This window comes from Macrosteles quadrilineatus, unplaced genomic scaffold, assembly GCF_028750875.1.
Source record: "Macrosteles quadrilineatus isolate MER2022 unplaced genomic scaffold, UCM_ALF_1.0 Scaffold_3__2_contigs__length_128488019, whole genome shotgun sequence".
NCBI lineage: Eukaryota > Metazoa > Arthropoda > Insecta > Hemiptera > Cicadellidae > Macrosteles > Macrosteles quadrilineatus.
The window spans coordinates 55,465,900-55,492,443 of NW_026542596.1; the positions used below are offsets into that span (position 1 = coordinate 55,465,900).

General features: G+C 36.9%; 2 protein-coding genes across 2 annotated transcripts in view; one reads left to right on the plus strand and one right to left on the minus strand.

Moving 5' to 3' along the window:
• Nucleotides 1-24,144, plus strand: part of LOC128988405 (heat shock protein 68-like) — a 66,260-nt gene extending 42,116 nt beyond the window's left edge. Inside the window, exon 9 of the transcript XR_008490374.1 lies at nucleotides 23,826-24,144. The gene's annotated coding sequence lies outside the window, so the exon portion shown is untranslated. The remainder of the gene's footprint in view (nucleotides 1-23,825) is intronic.
• On the minus strand, nucleotides 63-11,715 carry LOC128989215 (uncharacterized). Its single transcript, XM_054411088.1, has 4 exons — nucleotides 9,387-11,715; nucleotides 8,379-8,383; nucleotides 2,848-3,159; nucleotides 63-206 (listed from the first exon to the last, which is right to left on the minus strand). Exons 1-4 carry the CDS (start codon nucleotides 11,713-11,715, stop codon nucleotides 63-65), a joined length of 2,790 nt encoding a protein of 929 aa, XP_054267063.1.
• Nucleotides 24,145-26,544: the final 2,400 nt, after the last annotated feature.

A 26,544-nucleotide genomic window follows, 5' to 3' on the forward strand; every position in this document is an offset into this window, starting at 1 on the left:
CATGGACATACAGCAGAATATTCTATCATTGACTTCGATCATCTCCAGCGCTTGCTTAAATGTTAGGGGAAAGCAAATTGAGTTATTTCCCCAACTTTCCCTTGCAACCCATGTTGAAGTGCTGCTAATATCTGCCCTTCCGACTCTTGTTTAATAACTATCCTAGTGGCTGGATCTTCCGACTTGGTGACCTTCTGTGCCCGGAGCTGCCAATTACGTTCAGCAAATACGTCCACAAATTCATCACTTTTTTGAGTAGCAATGTGCTGCGCGAGAAAATTATAGTGGTCTGTCTTCTTACGAGTAAAACGCTCAATTCTGGTCTTTTTTATCTCCTCAAAATCTAAGTTTTCAAAACATTCACTGTCTTCTTTACTAAAATCAAACTACAACGTCAGAAATGCCTCTGTGGCTCACATGCCTTGCTTTAATCGTAGGAGGGTATTCTTAAATTTAGATTTTCAGTTACCTAAAACTACCGCTTGGTCTATTTGTCCAAAAAACTGTTTAATGGCTGGACCTGTACCATCGCACGTAAAGTTTTCTACCGCATCGCTGCAGCTGAAACGTCCATGGTCTTAATCTCTTCTAAAGCTGCCATTTTCTGTACTACCTGTTCTGATTGAGTCACAGTTACTCCTGGCATTTTCGCCATAGTTAAAGTTGTCCTAAAGGTATTTACTGTTGGTTTGAAAGAAATTGAATTGTTTGTGATTCCTTAAAACAAAAAACAAAAAACACATTTTACCATTGCAGTGCCTTCTGATTGCTCCCAGTCTTTAGCTTCACATATTTCAATTGTTTTTGTATTTTGTTAATATTTCATCTGGTTCTTGCTAAATGTAACCCCAAATAACATATATGGATAATATTATTCACTCTATGTTTTTGAACTAACATTTAATATCTTTTAACCCTTAGAGTGCCAGGCGAGAAATAAAAGTAACGCTCAAAAAATGCCGATGATTTTTCCCGAAGGTCGCGCTAAAAATGCCGAGCGCGATCTGGCGATTTTTAGGTTAAAATTTCGTAAAAATCGAATTTTCGATATTTCGACCAACGAAAATCAATGTATCGCATCTAGTAACTTTTGACTCAATGTTAATATATGGGTTAAAAGAATCCGAGTATCCATTCGGTTGTTATGACAACTGTTCGATCATTACGAAACGTCCGGTCAGCCGGACGTTGGCACTTTTGGCTCGTTCTAAAAACGTCCGGTCGGCCGGACGTCGGCACTTTTGGCTCGTTTTAAAAACGTCCGGTTCCCCGGACGTTGGCACTCAAAGGGTTAATTTATTACTCAAAGGTTGATGTGGTAAGAACACCTGATTTATTATACTTGTGGCCTTAAAGTTGTGATCTCTAAACTAGAGTTAATTTAATACTACGGAGTTCATGGCACATTAAAACCTGATTTGTAAAACATTTTAAATGTTATCGGTCATACATTTATTTGGACCTTAGAATTTATTGTATACCGTAACCGCTTTTACCTGTTATAAAAGTGATACTACTTAATCGATTGTATATAGCCTAGTATACTAATCCAAAATTTTTATAGATCATTCAGGTAAAACGTTATTATTTACTATAGATGTTACGAATCATTCTTTTTATTTCTATGTGGCCAGAGATGCTTTTTTCCACCCATAGCACAATTTTAAGAATTTCAAAAATAATGGGACACATGATATCGTCAATATACGTAATTCAATAACTTTGATATCACGGACGATTACTTAATATCAAACATTAAAAAATGACAAAATAAATATTAACAAAAACCATCTTCTTTATTTCATTCAACAAAAAAACAACACACTGAATTATTATCTGTTGTTGACAAAAACAATTTAAAAAACATATGACTGTTTATTTATAATAATTAGGAAACAGTCTTTTGGCAAACAAATAGGACATATCTATTGAGGGGTTTTCTCTATAGAAGATTAATCATCGTACGTCACACAGTCAACCTCTGTTCAGACAACATCGTCATTCATTGTATAACTTAAAAGGATTGGTTATAAAAAGTACAATACTTTCCTCTCTAAATTAACTTAAATTAACCATAAAAACCAACCATAGCTCATTCCAAAACTCTGTTTTCCGGTATGATTTTTTAGTTAAATCAGGACTTACCTTTTCTTTGGCTTTGTTAACCTGATACGGTTTAGTTAAATAAAACTATTACTGTAAATGGACCTATTACATTGTTATCATTATTGGATTTGTTGGCAGTTTTCTAGCCCTATGACCGCCTAATTGGTTAATTCACTGAAAACTTAAAAAAAAAACTTAACATTTAGTAAAGTCAGAATACTTAGGAAGGGATACCAATCAGTTATAGTTATAACACAAACAAAAATAATTAAATATAGACTGACAGCCGTGCTGTGGTTACCACGGTTACTATAGGGTCTGGCGCACACCCATGGGAGTGCCATGTAGGTACGTAGCACGTAGGTCGTAACTACATGGCGCTCCCAGCGATGTGTGCCAGAACCTATGGTAACCGCAGCCACAGAAAACATACTACTATAACCCAGAATGCCAACCGCATGGTAAAAAGCGTTAAGGGTGCGCTCTACCCCTGACGCGCAACCAAATGCAAGGGTTTGCAAGATTACTGTTTTCACCTGCTACATTGAAGGTAAAGGGTGATTTTACTATTGGTACGGTTTTTAAAACTAAATAAAAAAATAAAAAACAACCTGCATCGACATAAAAATGCATTTATTTGAACTAAAGTGTCATGACATTAACTTTTAAAATGATTTCTGGCATATGGGCTCCATTCCGTTCGTGTAGAAAGCCCAATCGAGAAGTCCAATTTTTGAATACTCTTTCCAGCAGCTGTGGTTGAATTCCGCCAATAACTCGACGAATGTTAGCTTCCAAGTCATTTAAAGTTTGTGGCTTGTCAGCGTATACTTGAGACTTAACATATCCCCACAGAAAGAAGTCTGTTGGCGTGATATCACACGACCATGGGGGCCAGTTGACACTACCTCTAAATGAGATGATACGTTCACCAAATGTTTCTGCCAAGAGGCCAATTGTGTCGTTTGCCGTGTGGCACATTGCGCCGTCTTGTTGGAACCAGACATTTTCTAAATCCACTTCAAGTTCGTTTAGCTGAGGAACGAAAACGTCCTATAACATTGCCCGATAGCGTTGAAACTTTAAATGACTTGGAAGCTAACATTCGTCGAGTTATTGGCGGAATTCAACCACAGGTGATGGAAAGAGTATTTCAAAATTGGACTTCTCGATTCGATTCGATTGGGCTTTCTACGCGATCGGAATGGAGCCCTTATGCCAGAAATCATTTTTAAACGTTAATGTCATGACACTGTAGTTCAAATAAATGCATTTTTATGTCAATGCAGGTTGTTTTTCATTTTTTTATTTAGTTTAAAAAATCACCCTTTAGAATCAAAGTTAAGGTCTCATATTAAAGAGTATGAAATTTTCTATAGTTATTTTGTGTATTTATATTTTTCCTATAATTATACACACAGTAATATACATTATAATACCAATAACCCCGCGTAAATTTTGTGTTTTGAGGGTCAAAAGTGAGAAAAACCAATTTTTACCCCATAAGACCCCCTGTAAAGCCCCGTTCAAGTGCCCAGCCCGGTCCGATAGTGCTGGTTCGCGAACTCATTCAAGTTTATCCCGCTTTACACCTTTAAACCAAATTTCATCAAAATCGGACAAAAATTACTCAAGTTATCGCCATAGACTAACCAACACAAGTAGACTTTTCATCCCATTGTAAATTTTGAAGCACGTTTTTCGTGTCTAGTTCATGTACTAGACACAAAGGCGCTAGTGTCGATGAAACTTTGTTTCCATTATTTTAGGGTTAATTTCTTGATTTGTGCTTTACTGTTTGGTTATATATCTAGGGGACAAGTTATTGTTTATGATTAGATCGTATTATTTGTTTAAACGAGGTTTTAAATGGCTGTAATAACGGGAAACAAATTGTAAACAAAACACGACCTCTACATAAACCGTACATGAACTAACAATAAAATTGACTTCAGCTGTTCCATAAGGATGAGAAATCTACTAAGGGAGTATGTTTTATCTATGTTATCGCGTTCACGGACGTATATATATATATATATATATACATATATAAAAATTTGAACGAATGGCGTTTTTGGCCTCTGGGGACATCAAAATGAAAAAGTAATCGGTCCCGGGTCTAGGTCTGACTGTGCCACCTACGGTTAGCTACTAGCTACTTCCCTATAGGGAAATTCGCTAAAACTGGAATTATATGATATACAATATTATTGCATAAATATTAATCCGTCTTCACATAGGAGTTAACACGATTACTAGAAAAATGCCGGTATGGATCATAAACATAAACAAATGACGTTTTTGGCCCGAAAATAAACATAATTTAACATTGCTTAAATGGAACTGCCAAAACATATGTTCAATGCTATTAGTATAGGATTCGGGCCAACAACGTCATTTTGTTTATGTTTATGATCCATACCGGTATTTTTCTAGTAATCGTGGGAGTTAACAAAATAAAAATAAAAACAGAAAATACATTTAAAATAAAGACAATCTTTGGGTTTGGATTGTAGTCAAAATGTCTCCTAAGTCTTAAATGACAGTCTTCCTAAAAAGTTGTATATTAAAAGTTAAATTGGATCACATAAAACTAAAACTTTAATAATTTATGTGGGTATAACACATTTAGGAGTGTATTTTAATACCATTTACATCCTAAATGTCTACCTTACTTATTGCCTATTTATATTACAACTATCAGCTGGTTACGATTACTTGTTCACTTGTTTTTAATTTATGTTGAATAAAGTTGGTTAAAATTGTACTTTGATGAATACATTTAGTTGTTATAATAACATACAGAACAAATGGATTTTACAGGATTTAAGCGTGTAACAGAATGTGATTCCTACATTGAAATTGGTAACTAACAATGGACCAGCCAGACAATAGTGTGGAACCATGGAAGTCTCCCACTCTCACACAGTTGATGGTGGGAAGCAGCCTGCTAGCTGCTAGCTGCTAGCTGCTAGGTGGTGATAGAACGCTCTATTGTCTACATTCACCATTAATCACCTTAGCACTTCAGCTTATTCTGTCATCCGTTGATAATCCATCTTAATCTCCTTACCTTGCCCTAAACTTAGTTATTGATACTTGAGCTAGAAAACCCAGATGATTAATTTGGAAAAAATAAATATGTTAGGGTTTTAAACATAGTAGTAAATTTCATCTTTAGGTCGTAAAGTGACACTTTTCCACCTGAGCTCAAGTTTTACTAATGAAATAAGCGAGGGTTCAAAAGATGATTTTTGTCCGGGATGAACTATATTTTTCGTCATATTGCACTACTATTTGAACAAGCTGTTACAAAACTAAAATAGTTTTTATTTAAACCTCACAAAACTACTACTAACTTGTTTTAAATCTAATTTGCTAATGGAAACAATCAGCTGTAAGTGATTCAATCGGTTCATCTATTACGATTATGTGATGTGACAGAGTATATTATACTTACTATTGATATGTTGAACTATTTACATTAAGGCAACAATAAGCTACAATTGATATAATTGATATAAGCTACCTTTGACACATGTGATTGTTTACAATCAACATTTACAACTGAGTTGATAACGGCAAATTTTTCCCTAGAAGCTAAAAATGCTTTTTATCCATAAAGAGTAGAAATGCTTTATAAAGAGAATACAAATTTTACTCTAGACCCGTTGCACATGCATTAAAAACGGCTGTTTTTGCTGCAGTATGACAAAAAATATAGTTCATCGCAAAAAAAAAATCGTCTTTTGTACAGGAGTATGTTCTATCTATTATACTAATGCATTAAACCATATTGGATTTGAATAGCGAAAGTATACGTGTGTGTTTTTTATGTAAATAATAGTAAAGTTTTGGCCATTTGGTAGTCAGAAGATAAAAGATATTTACAAGTATCCTATATGTAGACCTACCATTATGCATTTAGTTTAATCAGTTTTTAAGTTGGTTAAACAACAAAATTGGGGTGAACAAAACTTACAACTGACTAAGTCTTATCCATATATAGATGATACATTTAAAAGGGGCCTTATTCATCGTTAACGTTTGGACCAATCAAGTTGATGAAAAATACTTCACTGTCTTACTAATCCATCAGTGGTTTGATCAAAATCATAAAAATACCAAATAAATTAGCAACGTTTTTAGATGTTTACACAACTTTTCACAATAAAGCAAAACAACAGCCCAATTTCTTTCCTGCTTGTAATTGGTGATTACGCCTCCAGAGACATTTTACAATTGTTTACCAACAATGGAGCTCATTTACTGAACAAAGAATTCTCAAGAGAAGCCTTTTATTTGTCACGAAATGGTGCCTGTGACAGTCGTTGATATTACAAACTCTGACCAGTGACGTTTAGATTAATTCGCTCCAACAATTGGCTTGATTGTTTCCTTAAATAATTTACAAAAGTTTCCTTAAAATAAATGTTTCCCAAAACAAAAACTCAATAACAATATTTACGTGTCATAAAAGTTATAATATGTCTTTAAAATGTTTGTTAGTTCATGGATATGTGTTCAGAGATCTAGTTTAAATCGTTTTTACCATTATTTATAATTATCTGGATCGATTCTAAATTTTGATAAGAATTACGTTTCACAATGTGAAGTTGTTCTTCATTCGAATGATTTTTAAACGTTCAAATAAATTTATTGAGTTAAATCTATAACTTTCTAAAATGATATGAAATCTAAAAGACTGCCTGACTGTCCCAGTTTCTGTAGACTTTTTTTGCAATATCTGCTGTCTATTTTGTTGTACGGGTCCGTATATGTTTAAATACGTTAATAAATTTTTAAATAAATTGTTCAGCGTGAGCTTTACTTTTTTGATAGGCATACTAAGTAACTATAGTTAAATTTTACAAACAGATCTGTTTAAGGAAAAAAAGAAAAGAGATTTGTTACTACCGGGTTCAAGTGGGTCAAATAATTAGAAAAACAAGTAAATCTTTTTTAGCAAGAATGCTACCGGTACGTACATAGATACGACACGTAGACACATAGATACATAGGTACGTACATTTACGATACATATATAGGCACGAATACTAGAAAAATACCGGTATGGATCATAAACATAAACAAATCGACGTTTTTGGCCTGAAAATAAACATTATTTAACATTGCTTAAACAGAACTGCCAAAACATTATGTTCTATCATTGGTTCTATGCTTAGTATGATTCGGGCCAACAACATCATTTACGCCACACTACACTATTTTGACGAACTTCCCATGCAAGGATTTAGTCCAGAAAACAGCTGTTTGCCGCCAGCCTAATAAAATGGTGTTTTATTGCGTACTAATGTACTGTAATGAGTTTTACCGGACACCAAACAGCTGATTATACTGCATTTGGCAACGAGTGTTACTAAACAAAAACATAACCTCTCTTAGAGATTACGACTATTGATTTTTAGTTAGTCCTTTAGTTGGTGGTCATATATAAAGATTTGTAAAGATTTAGTAGTGTTGCGTAAACTATCGTACGTAACTCGTCCAAAATGTGTTTACCGGACTCGTATGGAAATCCCGTACTCGACTTCGTCTCGCACGGGAACGACCACACTCGTCCGGTAAACACTTATTTTCAGGACTAGTAACGTAATATACTATTGTTTATGTTTATGATCCATACCGGCATTTTTCTAGTATTCGTGTACATAGGCAATGAAACCCTATACTCGAAGCTAATCGGATTAAAATACGCAGCAGACGTGTCAATGGAAAAAAATAATGAAAATTATACAACAATAATCATATATATTACAACAATGGATACCCAACCGTAGCTGTTCTAAAATCAGGGTTGACTAAAGTTTATCCAGCAATGATAAATCATCTGATATTTTGGTTTAAAGAGATTGCGAAAAGAACTTGTGACGAAAGAGACCGTAATAATAAGGTTAACCTCTCCAAGAAATTCTACTCTAAGCTGGCTTATCAAACCTGACAAAAGATTGATGGAAACTTCGAGTTTATACCGGATAAATTTTTAGCATCATCTTCTTGAGCTGTTTCTATTTTAATGTTTCTTATGACCAGATAAAAATCACAAAATCGCAATATTGTTCATTATTGTACAGTATTCCGATGACCCTTTTCCTTTTGATAAAATTTTAAGATTTTCAGATTATTACACTGGTTTGCTTTTGATTTGTTTTTTCAGACACTGGTATAATTTACAAAACAATCATAGTTTTATCTGTTAAAATAATGATTTTTCCTATGGAAGTTTGGTTAATACTTAGTTCAACATATACCTGATCTACACATAGTACAGATGTTTGTAATATTTATTAACAGTTGGTATTACCTTTGGCATTGAACAACGAAGTAAAATCATTTCTGCCGTCTACATAGCAATTTCTTAAATAGTATTGTTTGTTCTCAAATCCAACATAGTTGAACATGTCTTTGATTGGGTGTTTTATTGAAGTTCTACTTTCATTGTTGAGGACATCCAGTATTCTGTAGTCTACAAAAACCTTTTGCAAAGATATACAAGGTTATTCAAAAGTATGGATATTGTTAGAACTCGTGTAAAATGAAGAACTTTTACAAAATATTATCTATAAAGAACTGATTTTATTCTGCTAAATAACAATATTTAAAACATTTTCTCTGTATTGTTCTGTTCTTCATCACTTTCAATTCATACCACAACTCTTCTCAATTGTTTAAAATAAATTAAAATAAACCATCTGTTCATAAAAACAAAGACTAATAAATTATTATATTTGATGTTGATTAATATTGAAATTTATATTATATAAAAATAACTCAATTTCCAACATCCTCCCCACCTTGGAATTTTGCTTTACGTCATCAAAATTTCAAACAAAACTATTTACATGTTTCTTTTATAAGTTCACAAGTCCATTTTCCTAGGGATTTTTATCTTTCTCCCTCTTCTTGTTTCTGTTGGTGTTGATGACTTATCTTCCACTTCAATATGTGCATCCTGTTTCCTTGACATGTCCTTTGAATTTATTTCCATGAGGTCGAGAAAGATGAATTCTCTTCCTTTTTTTTCAATGTATACAAGCATTGCATGATACTCTCTCTTAAATCTTGATCTCTTCGACGATGTTTCCACATATCTCCCCACCATAGGACGCTAGGAGGATCGAACTTCCAAGTTATTTTATGGATTTCACCTTTCTTTTTCACGGTTTCCCAATCCAACGGCTTCCTGAATTTCACTACACAAGGTGAAACTAAATTTAAGAAATTTGAATCTCTTGCAAAACATTCGTTTAAAGAACTACCTCTTTTGTTTTTTGTAGACCCATCAAACACTGGCTTTATTTTTGTAGTTAAGCTACTGTTTTTTGTCACTGGGCGATGCAGCAATTGATGAACCGTTATCGACTCTGCTGGATCTGAAACATTTTTTTCTCCAACACAGTCCCTTAATTTGTTGGGAGTATTTAGTCTTTTGCTTGATGGCAAATTGGCTTCATATCTGTTTTCAATGTTCACCGCTACATTTTCTTTAAAATGTTGAAATACTTCTGCATCAATGGAGTCTCTCTGCTTCACCTCAATAGGGTCCTTGATTCCGATTGTCTCCAAACTCCATAGATCTCTGAATTCTGGTTTACTCTGGCAAAATAAAGTTAGAAGAGACGTATTACGACTTCCACTGAGTGGTTGTTTCCCCATCACGGTCCATCCAAGGTACGTTTCAATAGCAACTAATTTGTCGTCAATCCTCTGGATAGTTCCTGTATACAAATCCACTAATACATCTGCACCAAGTAAAATCTTTACATCTGGTACATTTTCACCTACATCAGTTAAAATAATGTTCTTTTCTTTCAAGATGTCAAAATACTCTTCACTCTTAAGCCTAGGTACATGGTTACAAATAGTTTCTTGATCTGTCACAGGAATAGATATCTTGAAAGAGTTATTTACATTCTGAAGAGTCACTAGGTAATTTTTATGAGATTTTTGTTTAAGATTTACTCCGCCAAACAGACTATGGTTTATTACTTCGCTACCTATTTCCTGTAGACCTAATTTGGTGACACAGTCTTTAGTAATGTAGGATCTCTGGGAACCTGGATCCAAAAGTGCTCTTCCCAAATATTCTTTACCTTTATCATCCACAACCTTAACTAAAAGAGTCTGTAATAGAGTTTCTCCTTTACTATTTTCAAAATTGCTGAGAACCTCTGACTTAGGTTTAGGGCTACTTTGCTGCTGTAGATTAGAATCTGGTTTATCAGCATCAATTTTAGATCTACTTTCATACAAGTCCCTACACATGATTCCATAATGCCTTTTACAACAGAAGAGGCATTTTACAAATACCTTACATCTTTTTGCTGCGTGGCCTTGTCTTAAGCATACAAAGCAGCAGTTTTTCTTAGTTAGATGTTCCTTCCTTTCATTTAATGTCAATTGTTGAAATGAGGAACAATCTTGAGCATTATGACCTCCCTTAGAACAGTAAATGCAGTTACTCACCAACCCTTTATGACCCTCTGTACCAGTTGTCAATAGAGCAGCTGCCGTAGGTTGACCCTGACGAGGTTCGTGAACTGCTGACCTTCTCTTTTGGCTGCTACATTTGCTGTTGTTCTCCCCTGGAGTGGCAGATTTAAAACTCGAACGAGCAAGAGCCAGCCTTTCTTCACTCTCCACCTCAGCCTTTAGAAAATCAAGAAGTTCTTGTAAAAAATTACTTGATTTATCATCTGACAATGTAGAAGTTGAGGGTGTGTGTGGTAACTTACTTGAACGATGCCGCTCCCAGGCTCGTAATGTTTCTTCGGGCAAAGCAGATTCTACCAGAGGATACAGCATTGAAGCGTACTTGTCTGAAGTGACTCCTAAAGTTTCAAGTGCCCTTAACTGGGTTTCTAGTTTGTCATACAGTCGGCACAGTTTAGTATTAGGACCTAGCGTTACTTGTTGGAGCACTAAACTGAGCAGTTCCCTCACATATACTTCTATTAAAAAGTCATCCCTACCAAATCTTGCTTTTAATTGTTCTAGGGCCTTTACATAATTAGTTCCAGATGGGGGAAAACTTTCTACTAATTCCCTAGGGGATGATCCTGGCTTTAAAGATTGGATGAGGTATTGGAACTTATCCTCAGGTTCTAGATCAGGATCCTCATGGACCTTCTTAAACTGCCCCCAAAACCCTATCCAATTTTTTACATCTCCATCAAACTGGTTTAATTGTAATTTAGGTAGACTTAAGCCCTTCTTAGATACTAATTTAAGACTGTGAACGGTATCCCCGACTTCACTTCTTGACTGTTGGCTTAGGCCAACCTGAATAATGAAATGGTCATACTTAGCTCTCATTGAAGATAACATGTCTCTGTAATATTCTGCAGTATCAAACTCATCTTCTAAGTCCTCTTCTTTTGTTGCAGGATCTTCAAACAAGGCTTCCTTGATGTCTTCATCTAGCTTAAAAAGCCTATCAGCTTTATCTTGCAGCTTGTTTAAATTACTTTTAATTGTTACTTCATCTTTAATATCTTCAGCCAGTAATTTGTCCATTTCATTTCTGCACTTTGTAAAAGTTCTTCTTAGTTGAGTCCTTTTTGTCTTTAATGACTTCAGCTTATCCATTGTAAGTAAAATATAAGCTTGGTCCTACTCTGAATTTTAACTATAAAAATGTCCTGTCACGGTCGCCACTATGTTAGAACTCGTGTAAAATGAAGAACTTTTACAAAATATTATCTATAAAGAACTGATTTTATTCTGCTAAATAACAATATTTAAAACATTTTCTCTGTATTGTTCTGTTCTTCATCACTTTCAATTCATACCACAACTCTTCTCAATTGTTTAAAATAAATTAAAATAAACCATCTGTTCATAAAAACAAAGACTAATAAATTATTATATTTGATGTTGATTAATATTGAAATTTATATTATATAAAAATAACTCAATTTCCAACAGATATGCTTAACTTGATTAAGCATTACACAAGGAAAACTAAACTCTGCACACTTTTATGTGTTATAAAAGTACACTTTTGGTTGGTATGACAATTTGGCCCAGGACGTTACAATGGGGTATTTTGGGAGCAGCTTAAAAATTTTTATGATATAGCCCCATGAAATGACTCTTAATTCTATAGGAAGATTATCACAGCGAAAACCAGATGTCTCTATCACAACCAAGTACAACATGGCAGTCATTTGAAAATGCATCGATAATACATTTTATACGTCTGGCTGATTTAAAAGGCCACCTTTTGTTTTTGGTTAAGTTAAAGACTTCAAGTTTTCATTGATGTTCTTCATTAATAAATACACATTTTTTTAACTAAATCAATAAATAGGGTTACCTTTGTCAATCAGCTCATAGAAGTTGTAACATTGTTACGGCCGTTTCAGCATATCCATGCCATCATCAGACGTTCAGCCTTAGTAGCGTCGTTAATATACAAAAACACAAACTGTCACACGCGACGTACACATACATAAACATAAACGGGTTTTTTTTTACTAAACAGGCCTGTTGATTACACATATCCGCACAAGAGCAAGTAGCTGACTCAGCTACTTGAGTCTCAGACTCAGCTACATTTTGACTCACCATATATGATACTGTTGCGGGCTTAGCAGGTTCTTTACAAATAAAACTTGGCGATTTTATAATAACTATTTATTTACACTAATTATTATATATTTACAGATTTTAGAATTACCTAACACCTAACTAACCCTATCTAAACCTAGCTAAAGCCTATTCTAAATTTACAATGTTTCTACTTACAGCTAGCCTCTACAGGATTTATCACTTCTGTTACAACACTGTCACTACACTGTCACTAGAGACACTACACTGTTACTGTTACTCTTACTGTCACTAAACTGTCACTGCCACTAGTACTAGCACTGGTCACTAACACCGACGGGCACTTGCTGCGACGATTCTCGGAAGGCTCAACTCAACTCAACTGCCGTGTGCCGGAAGACGGTCCCTTATATAACCTTGCCGTAGAACATTCCAGAGTGGAGAGTTCGAGTATCCGTTGTTTACAAACCGGCGTAGAAGTGTAGAAGGTTCTGGAGCCTCTATTGAGATAGTCCGTTGACATAGGTCTATTGTCTATCAGTGGTGCGTTCTGAGAAACCCGTGTAAACAAACAACCCTTTTGAGACAGCGCCTGGCTATTGTTGCGCGGGGCTCCTGACTTGTAACACTGCCCCCTCCTTAAGACTGTTCTGACCCAGAACAGATTTCTCTCGAAGTTTGGGATCTTCTGGACCTATAATGTCTCCGGTTCCCCATGGGTTGTATACGCAGACCACAATGTCGATGCCAGTGTCCTCAAAAAGTTCCTGCACTATATTTCTTACAATCCTCCATTCCAGTCCGTCATAACCACATCCCAGCCTGGGAATAGCAAGCTTTTTTATTCCGATCCGAAGGAGCTTGTCTCGCAGGTCTTGCAGGCTTCTCTTCAACGATTCGTAGGAGGGCTTCTGGCTTGACGTCTCCTTGGTTACGAGGTAGAACAAATGCTGTCCATTGCGCTCCTGGTGAAGGGTTGTGCCAATGGCGGGGCTGTGACGCTCAAGATCTTCGGTCCCTCCAAACTTTTTCCTGAAGACTGTGGCTATACCTCGTGACGCTCTCAGGTCTTCTGCTACGCAGTGGGCCAAGGCATATTCCACTGGCAAAGTGAAGAGGTCCTTGTATAACAGCCTCGGTCCTTTAGTTCCACGTCTCTCAGGCACGATGTCTCTTGGCTCGGTTGAGAGGTTCCGAACTTGTTGTTCCTCTTCTTTGCCTTGATCTCCGTTGTAGGGTGCAAGCCTGTTGAAATGGACTAATATGGGTTTGCCGTCTGGTTGCCTCTTAATCCGGTAGATGACGTCATTTAGACGGGAAATAACTTCATAAGGTCCTTCCCACTAGTTCTGGAGATTTGGCGAATATCCACAACACCTTCGGGGATTGTGTAGCCACACGAGGTCTCCAGGTGTGAACCCTCCTTTCTCGGCCTTCACGTCGTAGCTCTCCCTGATCCTGTCACTTGCTCCAGATATGTTGCGACGGACATTCTCATGTATCTCGTCTATCATCTTCCCGTTCTTAGACAAGGGAGCCACATCCTGCCACGATGGTCTTCCTTTACTGTCCATCTTCCATTGCTTGGTGTGTTTTAAGTCTGGGTCCCCCTTCTGGTCCTCTGAGAGCTTCTTCTTGTCTTCTTCGTCGTTAATGACGGTCACACGACGAACCGATGCACTATAGTCTTCCTTGCGCGCACAATGATTGCCGCTGTCTCCACATTGTATTCTGAAGAGTGCATCCGCCTTCTTATGGCTCGGCCCAGTTCGATGATTTGTCTCGAAGTCATACTCCTGCTTCGATCCTGGAGGGGTTGAATGAGGTTTACTCCGGGGACGCCCCACCTCTCCGCAGTTCCAACAGCGTGTCTGCCGGTGACGATTTTTGAGTGCCTCCAGAACTCTCTCTACCAGGTCCTCGATGTCCAGTGGAGTTGTAGGTTCTGCGTCTGCCACACGGACTCGAGCCTGACCTCTCACCGACTGCCGTACAGCCTCGAACTCCAATGCCTGTGTCAGTGCGTCACTCAGGGTCTTTGGTCTGGCGAGCTTCACTGCCTGTTGGGTCTCAGGTTCACGTAGACCGTCTAGGAATTTATCCACCGCCAAACTCTCGTAGACATCATCCGTGACCGATGGATAGGCGTTTCTCACCAGGCGAGCAATGTCGGCTTCAAACTCCTGGAGCGACTCGCTGGGCTTCTGGATCCGGTTCCGCAGCTGTGATCGGTAGAGCTGGTCCATATGTCGATGTCCAAAGCGCATGTCCAATCTTCTTACTAAGTCTGCGAAATTCTTTCGCTCCGCCAACGGCATAGCATGCAGAACAGCTAATGCATCGCCCCGTAGTGCCAGGCACAGTGCTGAAGCCTTTGTCTCCTCGGTCCACCCATGGACCATAGCCGCTGTCTCGAAGAGAAGCATGTAGTCCTCCCAGGGGGTTTTGCCATCGAAGTGAGGAACTATGTTCTGAGGGGTAACGGCAGCAATGGTGGGTGCTGGCTTGGAGATCGTCTCTGGGGCGTTATCCTGCAGAAGTTCGCCAGTGCTAGCCGATGACGCAGGTGTGAAGCTTCGCGACGCAGCCATCTCCTGCCGAAGCTTATCAACTAACCTATCCTCTAGATTTTTCTCTATACAGTTTACTTTCTCATCAATTTCATTCATCCTACTTTCTAAACTATCAACTTTGCTAGAATATTCACCTAATTTGTTCAGCATTTTTAATTCAACATTTGACATTTTTGTCTCAATGCTAGCTTCTAAGTTTTTGTTATTTTCTGAGATTTTTGCCTCAATATTAGCTTCTAGGTTTTCTAAAGTTTTACTAGTTTCTGACATTTTTGATTCTAATGTTTTACTATTTTCTGACATTTTTGACTCTAGGTTTTTTAGCATTTTATTGATATCAGATGTTTCAAATAAAAAGTTATCTGGGTCTGCACCTGCATCAATTAAAGCTTGTTTAAGGCGTGCCTGAAGGGCTGATTTAGTTCCACTAGTATCAAGATCTCGTTCTTCTAATTCTCTCCTAAGATCAGCTACTTTTAACTCATCAAGTTTCACACCTTTGAAAGCCATTTTTATGCCAAACAAATAAAATAATTTTACAATAAATGATTTTTTCCTTTGTAAACAAATTTACGACACAAATTACTAATATGTAACAAAGACCTTGAATCTTACTAATATCTAACAAAATCCTTAATTCTTTTTTTACAAATAAAATCGCCAAAATAACCCCACACCTGACACCAATTGTTGCGGGCTTAGCAGGTTCTTTACAAATAAAACTTGGCGATTTTATAATAACTATTTATTTACACTAATTATTATATATTTACAGATTTTAGAATTACCTAACACCTAACTAACCCTATCTAAACCTAGCTAAAGCCTATTCTAAATTTACAATGTTTCTACTTACAGCTAGCCTCTACAGGATTTATCACTTCTGTTACAACACTGTCACTACACTGTCACTAGAGACACTACACTGTTACTGTTACTCTTACTGTCACTAAACTGTCACTGCCACTAGTACTAGCACTGGTCACTAACACCGACGGGCACTTGCTGCGACGATTCTCGGAAGGCTCAACTCAACTCAACTGCCGTGTGCCGGAAGGTTGAGTAGTATTTGCGCCGAGTAGTATTAGCGCCGCGTAGCACCAGCGCCGCGCCAGCTAATTAAATGAGGGTTAGCAGTTTTGACAGGTTAACAAAGGCGGAAGCAATCAACTGCACTAATAGGATTATTGAGGACTTATGTTCCTACCACATTTTACTTTCAGCGTAAAGTGGTTGCATTCAGTCACCTCGTGACCCATGCTGGTTACACATAATTTTAAATCTAATAGGCCTAACTGCAAAATTGATGACATCAAAAATATCTGCAAATATCGTTTACTGGTTGACAACAATAAACAGTACACTCCGCCGTTTCAGTATAAGGGCTACCTAAAACCGATTAATTACCAATAACTCAAAAGAGAGGAAATTACGAAAAAAAAAATAGTTTGTTTCTGTACAAGGTTTGGTAGTACATCGCGCTTCGTGAAGCCTGGGAGTTGAGACAGGCCTTATATCAATTTAAGTTTATCTTAAGTCTAGAAATACAAGTACATATTAAGTTTACAAAATAACTCTCTAAAACGTGTAGTGGCAATACCACAAAGATACCCCACTTTAGGCGTTTTCCCCATAAAAATAACATGGGGATCATTTTTAGCCACTAATTCCAAAAATCCTGATCTTTGCCTACATATCCCTACATATAATCCTCATATACTATATTCGAAATCAAGCTAAAAAAGCTAATTCTTTCATTTATTGACTCATTAAATGTAAAGAAGGTATAATATAACCTATAATAGGCCTATAGTATAATATATGACCTCACTTAAGGCACTTTTTCTCCATAAGAATAATATGGGTGAGTTTTTTTAGCCATTTTCTAAGAACCCTGCTTTCGGTCTATACAAGCCCATGCAAATGTTCAATACTATTGTACAACTCAATAAACATTACAAATCCCCATCCATTCCCACGAATATTATAAAAATCATCAACTTGACAGTGCGAGGTTTGCACGTGAACTCGGGCGTGCTCCCGGCCTATGCTTATATCGCTTCTCGTGCGATTTTGATTAAATTTTGCATGAATGTATCACCGATATCGGAATGAAACCTGTTGTTATTTACCTACACATATAGGTATAATATAAATAAATTAATGATACTTACGTCTTCTGTACCATAATGTTAATTTCGTAAAAAATGGATGTTTTTAGCGAATTCCCTATAGGGAAGTAGCTATTACCGTAGGTCGCACCGTAAGACCTAGGCCCGTGACCAATTTACTTTTTCATTTTGTATAGATTTATATACGTCCGTGAACGTGATAACTTGAGTAATTTTAGTTTGCTTGCTTATGGATATATTTTGATCAAACTTGGCAAATTTATTTATTTTATTGAGCGGAGCGAGCGAAGCGAGCGAAGCTCTTATACGTCGACTCTTATGCATTTCGTAATACGCAAACTCCTCCTAGACGGCTAAATCAATCGTTTTCAAATTTTGCATGGTGATAAAGACCATACCGGTGAGTGCCAACATCTATATGGCGTTAAAAAAGTCTCTCAGGAATCCGCCCCACTGGGTCTCAAAGTTTCAATGTAATCCTTATGGAAGCAGTTTTTGACACATAAACAAAGACATATGATCAGCTGTTGACTTTTGAATGCAGTAGATAAAGAAATAGCTGATAGCATTATACCACAGATATTAGAACAGAAACGGTATGGATCATAAATATAATCAAATTACGACACTAGCTTGATGTCCGTGACGTAAGGAAGTGGTGAAGGAAGTAGTAAAGGTGAGCGGTCTGGACTGTGGAAACTGTTTATGACGATTAGATTAAGGTATCTGCAATCCTAAAATGCTATTGGAAGGGAAGGAAACAGGTCCGCGACGTAGGAAGTGCCGAAGTGGTGAAGTAAGTAGTAAAGGCGAGCTGTTCGGGGCGTGGGATATGTTTATGACCATTATATTAAGGTATTTGCAATCCTATGATGCTATGGGAAGGGAGGGAAACAGGTCCGTGACGTAGGAAGTGTTGAAGGAAGTAGTAAAGGCCAGCAGTCCGGACTGTGGGAACTGTTTGTGACGATTAGATTAAGGTATCTGCAATCCTATGATGCTATGGAAATGGAGGGAAACAGTTCCGTGACGTAGGAAGTGGTGAAGGAAGTAGTAAAGGCGAGCAGTCCGGACTGTGGGAACTGTTTGTGACGATTAGATTAAGGTATCTGCAATCCTATGATGCTATGGAAATGGAGGGAAACAGGTCCGTGACCTAGGAAGTGGCGAAGGAAGTACAGTAGTCAAAGTGAGCTCTCCGGAGTGTGGGAACTGTTTATGACGATTATATTAAGGTATCTGCAATCCTATGATGCTATGGAAATGGAGGGAAACAGGTCCGTGACCTAGGAAGTGGCGAAGGAAGTAGTCAAGGTGAGCTCTCCGGAGTGTGGGAACTGTTTATGACGATTATATTAAGGTATCTGCAATCCTAAAATGCTATTGGATGGGAGGGAAACAGTTCCGTGACGTAGGAAGTGGTGAAGGAAGTAGTAAAGGCGAGCAGTCCGGAGTGTGGGAACTGCTTATGACGATTAAATTAAGGTATCTGCAAATCTAAAATGCTATGGAAACGGAGGGAAACAGGTCCGTGACGTAGGAAAGTGGTGAAGGAAATAGTAAAGGCAAGCAGTCCGGACTGTGGGATCTGTGTATGACGATAGATTAAGGTATCTGCCATCCTAAAATGCTATGGGAAGGGAGGGAAACAGGACCGTGATGTAGGAAGTGGTGAAGGAAGTAGTAAAGGCGAGCTGTCCGGAGTGTGGGAACTGTGTATGACGATTAGATTAAGGTATCTACAATCTTAAAATGCGATGGGAAGAGAAGGAAACAGGTCCGCCACGGAGGAAGAGGTGAAGGAAGTAGTAAGGTGAGCAGTGTGGAGTGTGGGAACTGGAAACCGTTTGTAGTAGTTAGACTAATGTATCTGCAATGCTGAAATGCTGTGAGAGGGGATGGAAGCATGCCCCCGACATAGGAAATGGTGATAGAAGTAGTAAAGGCTAGCAGTGTGGAGTTTGGGGAATGTTTGTGACAATTAGATTAATGTATCTAAAATACTAAAATGCTATGGAAAGTGATGAAAATAGGTCCACGACGTAGGAAGTGGTATAGGAAGTAGTAAAGTATAAGCATAGTGTGGAACCGTCTGTGGCAGTTATATTAATGTATCTTCAATCCCAAAATGCTATGAGAAGGGAAGGAAACAGGTCTATGACGTAGGAAATGGTGAAGGAAGTAGTAAGGCTAGCAGTGCAGAGTGAGGGAACTGCCTTTAGCAAATACATTAACGTATCTGCATTCCTTAAATGCTATGGGAAGAGAGGGGGAAACAGGTCCAAGACGTAGGGGTGGTGAAGGAAGTAGTAAAGGTGAGCAGTATTAAGTGTGGAAATGGATTAATGTATCTGCAATGCTAAAATGCTATGGGAAGAGACTGTAGACTGTATGTTAAAATGATTACGAAGCACGAATCGATACATATTTTCGATACATTCAATTGTTTACAATCTTTATTTCCAACTAAGTTGACAGTAAACAGTAAACAGCTGATGTTTACTCCATAGAGGCTAAAAACTATTTTTTCCTACAGTTACCTAACAATGTACATGTTCTCTCACTGATTTGAGAAAGCAAAGTGGCCAATTCGCTCATCAGTGAGACAATGTTAACATTGTCTCACTCTAATTACTTTGTCTCACTCCAGATTTGCAACGTGAAGGCACGAAATAGTGAGCACGTAACATGCAGGCAACGTCGTATGCGCGCGAAGTACGTTGGCAGCACTGGCTGTTAATCAGCTGGTCAGCTGTTGTACTGTTGTATTTGTCACTTCACATTAAATGTTATATTAAAAGTTCACTTATGGGTAAAAATAGGTTATGTTTGAACAAACATAAGACCAATTTATTTATTTTATGGTAACTGTAGGAAAAGTATAATGTGCAACTCGAGTTCAAAGTACAATTGCCTCACTCGAGAAACCATTCCTCACTCGCCTACGGCTCGTGAGTAAGGATTTCTCTCGAGCGAGTCAATTGCTCACTTTTCTCACTAGTTGCACAAATAACTATTTCTCCCTAAAGAGTAAAAATGCGTATGACGAGTTTTCGTATGACGACTGTTTTTGAAAGAGTTTTCACAGCAAAAAAAAACACTATGAACCCTTGATGACTCCGCTCAATTTTGTGGATGCCTCTGCGAACGCCACCTAGTACTAAGCTATCCACATTTTACTAAAACTCCAGTTTAATCGTTTCCTTGTAGCAGCTAACCTAGGTACTCGTTAAACCTAATTTTATTTATATACATTCAATTGAAAATCAATTCAGACAAATGGAAATTCGCTTAGTCGGCAGGTTTGCTGCGGCGGGGGTATTGTCTGTTTAGTTTAGCTAAGTGTTAACACACAATGAAACTGTGTACCTGATACCATAAGGTTTTTTGTGAAATAACTTTTCACCCGTTTTGATTAACCAATGTTTTCGATGTAGGTGTCCTTGTACATCTTATGATATAGCAGAGGGACGAATGGTAGATAAAAGTGTCATTTTGGGCTTGCCACACCCTCAAGTTATTGATTTATTTACATGGTTAACTTTTTTAGAACCTGTAATTATGACAAACCTTTGTATAATGGGGTTTTATGTATGAACCCGTGATCCTTCACTTCGATGTATAACCTTTAGATAGCAAACAAAAGACGAAACCATATGGGTCTAAACTATATAACGTTTTTAATCACCAGTAGTGAAAAGCCTTTTTAGTTCCTAGGGAGTACAAGTCAACTGTTGTGAACAGTTGTAAATGTCGATTGTAAGCAATTGCATGGTTCGAAATTACTCGTATTTATCGATTTATTTATTCGGTTAGAGGTTTCAGAAAAGTTTTATTGTAGCTTATTGTTGCATTCTTATCAATTGTACGACATATCGATGATATAATGTACAGTAGGTCAATTGTAGTAGACGAAATGATTGAAAACCGAGCCCTTCTTTGTGGATTCTACGATGTTCATTCTGCTAAATTCTACTCGAAACTGACAATGACAACACCATTGAGTGACCAAAGGTAACATAAGGGAGTGGGTTACTACGAAAGGTATGGGGATATATATACCCCTAGCAAATCCCCCTAATACCAATATGTCGAGCTGTTTGCATTCCTCATAGCACCGCAGACTATCCTGGTGCAACTATTTTCTAAAAACTTCATAGGAAAACAAAAGTCCCCCTTTCTCCTAAATTAGTAATGTGATAAGTAGAAATGTCTACTGGTTATAATAATTATAGTTCAGGAAAATATCTATACTAACTCAATACTGCATGTGGTGGTATACAAGTGTTTAATCATTTTTTATGTGCAAAAGTGCAATACTAGTACAAGTTAATTAGGAGTATGGAAAACGACACTATTTACAATCAACTCGGTCAAGTAATGTGTAAGTAATTATGACCCTCGTCACTTCTGCATCATTGAACTAATCTAACTCCGCGGCGCTGGAAGCACGATTTAATCCGCGGCGCAAATGCTACTCGGCGCAACTGCTACTACACGGTGCCGGAAGACGGTCCCTTATATAACCTTGCCGTAGAACATTCCAGAGTGGAGAGTTCGAGTATCCGTTGTTTACAAACCGGCGTAGAAGTGTAGAAGGTTCTGGAGCCTCTATTGAGATAGTCCGTTGACATAGGTCTATTGTCTATCAGTGGTGCGTTCTGAGAAACCCGTGTAAACAAACAACCCTTTTGAGACAGCGCCTGGCTATTGTTGCGCGGGGCTCCTGACTTGTAACAATACCATATAGTCATGGATATGCTGAAACGGCCGTAACAATGTTACAACTTCTATGAGCTGATTGACGAAGGTAACCCTATTTATTGATTTAGTCACAAGATCAGCTCAGGGGCTAAAAATATGGATTTTAATTTTTTTAAGGTGGAGCTTTTGGAATTAAAAATGCATTAAATTAATCTGGTAAACAAAAATAAACCCGCAAGTTAAAATTTTGCTATATTGTATTCACTATTTTGATTTTATTTTCAAAAATATATTAATATTATTCTGCTAAAACCACAGGTATGCTAGTCCTAACTAATTTTTGTACATTTTGTATCTTTCAATGGGGCTTTACAACACATTAAAAGTCATTAAGTTAGTTTTCATAACCAAAGAAGAGCCTCATGAGAAAACCTTTTTAAATACTTTTCTTTCCTGCATATTAATCATATCAAACAGATTGATAAGTATCACACCATCGACAAATGTGCTTTTAAAGATACTGTAATTGAATTCCATCACTAGTCAAATTAATTTTCTATTTCCATTTGCTGATTTAAAATATGTATAAGGATCGGCACATTTTCCAAATAGATGTTCGATTGAAGCAGGCTAAACATTTTGAGGCCTTATAATTGATAATTCATTAATAACACACGATGATCCCACAAAGCGTAATATTTTCCATTATCCTTTGGCAATTTGTGGCGATTCTCGTTAATATCTCGTTAGCTCCCTGAAAGCTTCTCATAAAAATTATATCGGTTTAAAAACCATAGCAAATTTGGAAACAAATCAGGCAATACAGTTTTTGAAAATTGCTCGTTATTAATTTATCCAGAGTAACTCAGAGATGGCAACAGGGATTAAGGTGTTAAAACCACTTACCGTATAAAGATTTGAATTAGTTACTAAATATACAAAAATTAGTTAGGACTATCTGCATAACCTGTGAATTTTTTTCAGCTGCAAGGCAGAATAAAATTAATGTATTTTTGAAATTGCAATCAAAGTAGTGAATATAGCATAATGATACTTCTTGGGTTATTTCTTTGCCAGATAAATTAATGAATTTTTATTTCCAAAATCTCCCTTTAAAAAATATTTGTACATCCACGGATAATAGCCCGAGAGGAATCTAAGAAAATTAATAAGCCTATACATTATCCGATTTTATTTCTATACAATTTCAGCCTGGACTTACACCAAAAAGACACACCGACAGATAACACCCATATTTTATAGTATTACTAGGTCATCGTTTGCAACGAGGTTAGGACACTGAAAAGGAGGTTTTTGAATCTATTGTAAAACGCGTACCCACACAACCTACAAGTATAGAAAGAAAAATAACTTAAAACTATCTCACTTTATTTATAACATTATATTTGGCTTGAACAGAGGTATTTTGCAAAATAAAATACTTCATAGACATGCAAAAAAGTAAATAAACTCAACAACGTCGGTTACCTCGTCCCCCAAAATCTTTGCCTTTTTAGTTTATGGGTAGCCCGATGCGTAGATATGCGTTGGCCGGGTTAGTGATTTCCATGGGTAAATGTCTCCTGAAACGGTAAAGTACTTTTGCACCCTGAAACAGATAGATACACCGGTAGAAACCATCTAAAAAATCAATAAAATCATATTACACTTACTATCCAAAATTATGGGTTGTATACAAGTAAAATAACGTAAAATCTAACCAATTTTTATGTCTCAGGATTGTGTTAGAGCAAAGAAGAAGATGCTCCAAGTCAGCTTCTGGCAAGAAAGGCACTTTAACATTTGGCGCCGCTCTATTGGATTATTGAGTCTACGAAAGCTTAAGAAGCTTTCAAACGTTGATGTTACTTGAAGCACATGGGCTTCTTTTGTGTAAGAGATGCGAAGGAAAATTTAATTTTGATGTATGTTTAGTATTTTCATGTTAAGATAATATTTTACACACGTTAAGGGGTATTTATTAGTCGAATCTAGGAATATTAGAATTTTATTGACATTATTTTATGCACCAGCCTATTACTTACTAAAATACGATCTACAATGTTTGATTAAAATTCACTGAGTAAACTTTAATCTCCAAATTATTACCTTTCTGATCCCAATTTCCTTTTTTAAGCGTGAATTGTTGTTCTCTTTAGGTCTAACTTTAAAGCAATCGATCACCTAAGATGGCCGATTATAATGTGTTAATGTTGGACAAGCTAATAGTTGGATAGTAGTTTTAATATAATTATAATTAAATAAATTGTAGTTTAATAGTTTATAATTAATGTACTGCATCCTTTCAGTGTTGTTCTATAAGTCATCTTTAAATCATGTTATTTAAATGGAAATAAATTTGACAATTTTAAGGGAATATTTTAGTGAAAATCAAACCATGGAAATTAGTTTCGTCCGCTGGTTCACTGCAGAGGGGGTGATTAAAAATCTCATCCTGGAGGTGTATCTAAGTTGTGGACAAGACTACGGAAAGCTGAAGGTAATGAAGTGGATCTTCAGAGATTAATCAATTCTGTGGTGAGCCCCCGGTAATATTGGAGCGGTCTATGGTTTTAATTAATCCGGCAATGTACCAAAGTATTAGTATTATACATTTCATGTACTGAAATATTATATGCCTTTGTAAAATGAGTATCAAAATCAGAAATGTAATTTGTTGATACACATTATAGTCAACACAAATAATGCTTGAGAATTGCTTTGGAATCTAAAGATTCCGGCGAACGAGTAAGGACTTCATGAATACAGTAGACCAGGGTAACACTCCTAGAATATTTGGGGCAGGCATTAATTGCTCCAACAGATCTGAGTCAGGTAGTCGGGTATTCCCGAATCGCGCAAACTATTCCAGGGAGCCACCTGTCACGTTCCTTAACCAAGCCAAGTGGCGGCCCTCTTTGACTGTAATTGAGTAGGTTAGGATAGGTTGACTGTAATTGAGTAGGTTAGGATAGGATAGGTTCGGTTAGGTTAGGATGACACGTATAGTAAGGGCATTACTTCTACCGGCAACACAACCCTACCCTTGGTGCAACTAAGAAACATTTCTTAGGACCCATTTAGGGTTTGGCGCAATTAAGGAACTTTTGGCGCTATTAATGCATGACCAATATTTGTTGGGACTTGAGTTGCAACCAAAACAATGCGATTATTTAAAGTAACAAATAATCCAAGTGGCCCAAGGCACAAAGGAAATAAGTATTTTTTATGGGGATGAGACAGCCCAAATTAACCTAAAACTGACGCCCGAGTTGCGACCAGCCATCTTTTTCGTAGACAATTTTTGTCCAGTATAACACGAAACAAAAAAAAAATCTGACATGTGTCAATTTATTCAATTTATCTTTTATTTGACATGTTTTTCGATGAAAATTAACTAAACCACGTCTTATAGGCTTGACGTTGATTAATTGTATCATATTGTATTATTTGCCGAAGATATAAACAGAAAATCACATAAAACAGGTTTGAAGTGAGGATAAGGATATAAACGGTAATTTCCTGAACAGGCGGAACCAGCGTGGAGCACCGGAAATACTATCAAAGCAGTGACGTCACAGCTGTATCCAACCAATAACAGTGGTAAACCGTTTAAGTCAAATCCCTGCTCGTGCAAACCTTGTTTATGCTGCCTCTACAAATATAATTGTGTAATAGGAATAGTGCAGAAAGTCGTGGTTTTAGCGAATGCCCATATAGGGAATAGGCCATTACCGTAGTACTCATAAGACCTGGACCCGGGACCGATTTGCTATTTCGTTTTGAGGTCCCAAGAGGCCAAAAACACCATCCGTTCAAATTCATATTTGACTTGCACTGATGAAATCTCGGATGTGTTTATCACAAAAGATCCGTCGATACGATTTTAATACTGTCTAAATGTTCTTCAAAAAGAGATGGGACCAATTAACATAGTAATAATAACTGCGATGAGGTACTGGAAATATTTTATTCATTGAATAGCTCAGTAGTCATTATTATTTTTACACTTACTTACTCACTAAACAAAGCAAATGTGTGTTTTGATAATTTTATTCTATTTATGGCAGTTAGATGACGTAAGCCTTGAAAATAACCAACCGTCGATTTCGACGGGCTTCACCTAGTATTTAATAATCCTTGGTTTAATTGACTACCTAAATGTATAAACATATGTTCTCAATCAAATTAAATTTTTCTCCATAGTTAACATGTGTTGTATTAAAAAAAGTAAATAAAAGAGTTGTTGTCGTTCAACCTTCCCTCTCATAAATAAAATTAATTTACAATTTTCAATATGGATCTGGCCGTAAGTTTCTCCGACGGATTGTTGGCTGTGATAGCATTTTTACTAGCCATAGCTACATACTTCCTTTATATCGTTGCATACAACGCAAATGATACATCGCATGATATTTGTGAAGATTGTTTTGCTAAGATGCAGGAAGTAACTGAAG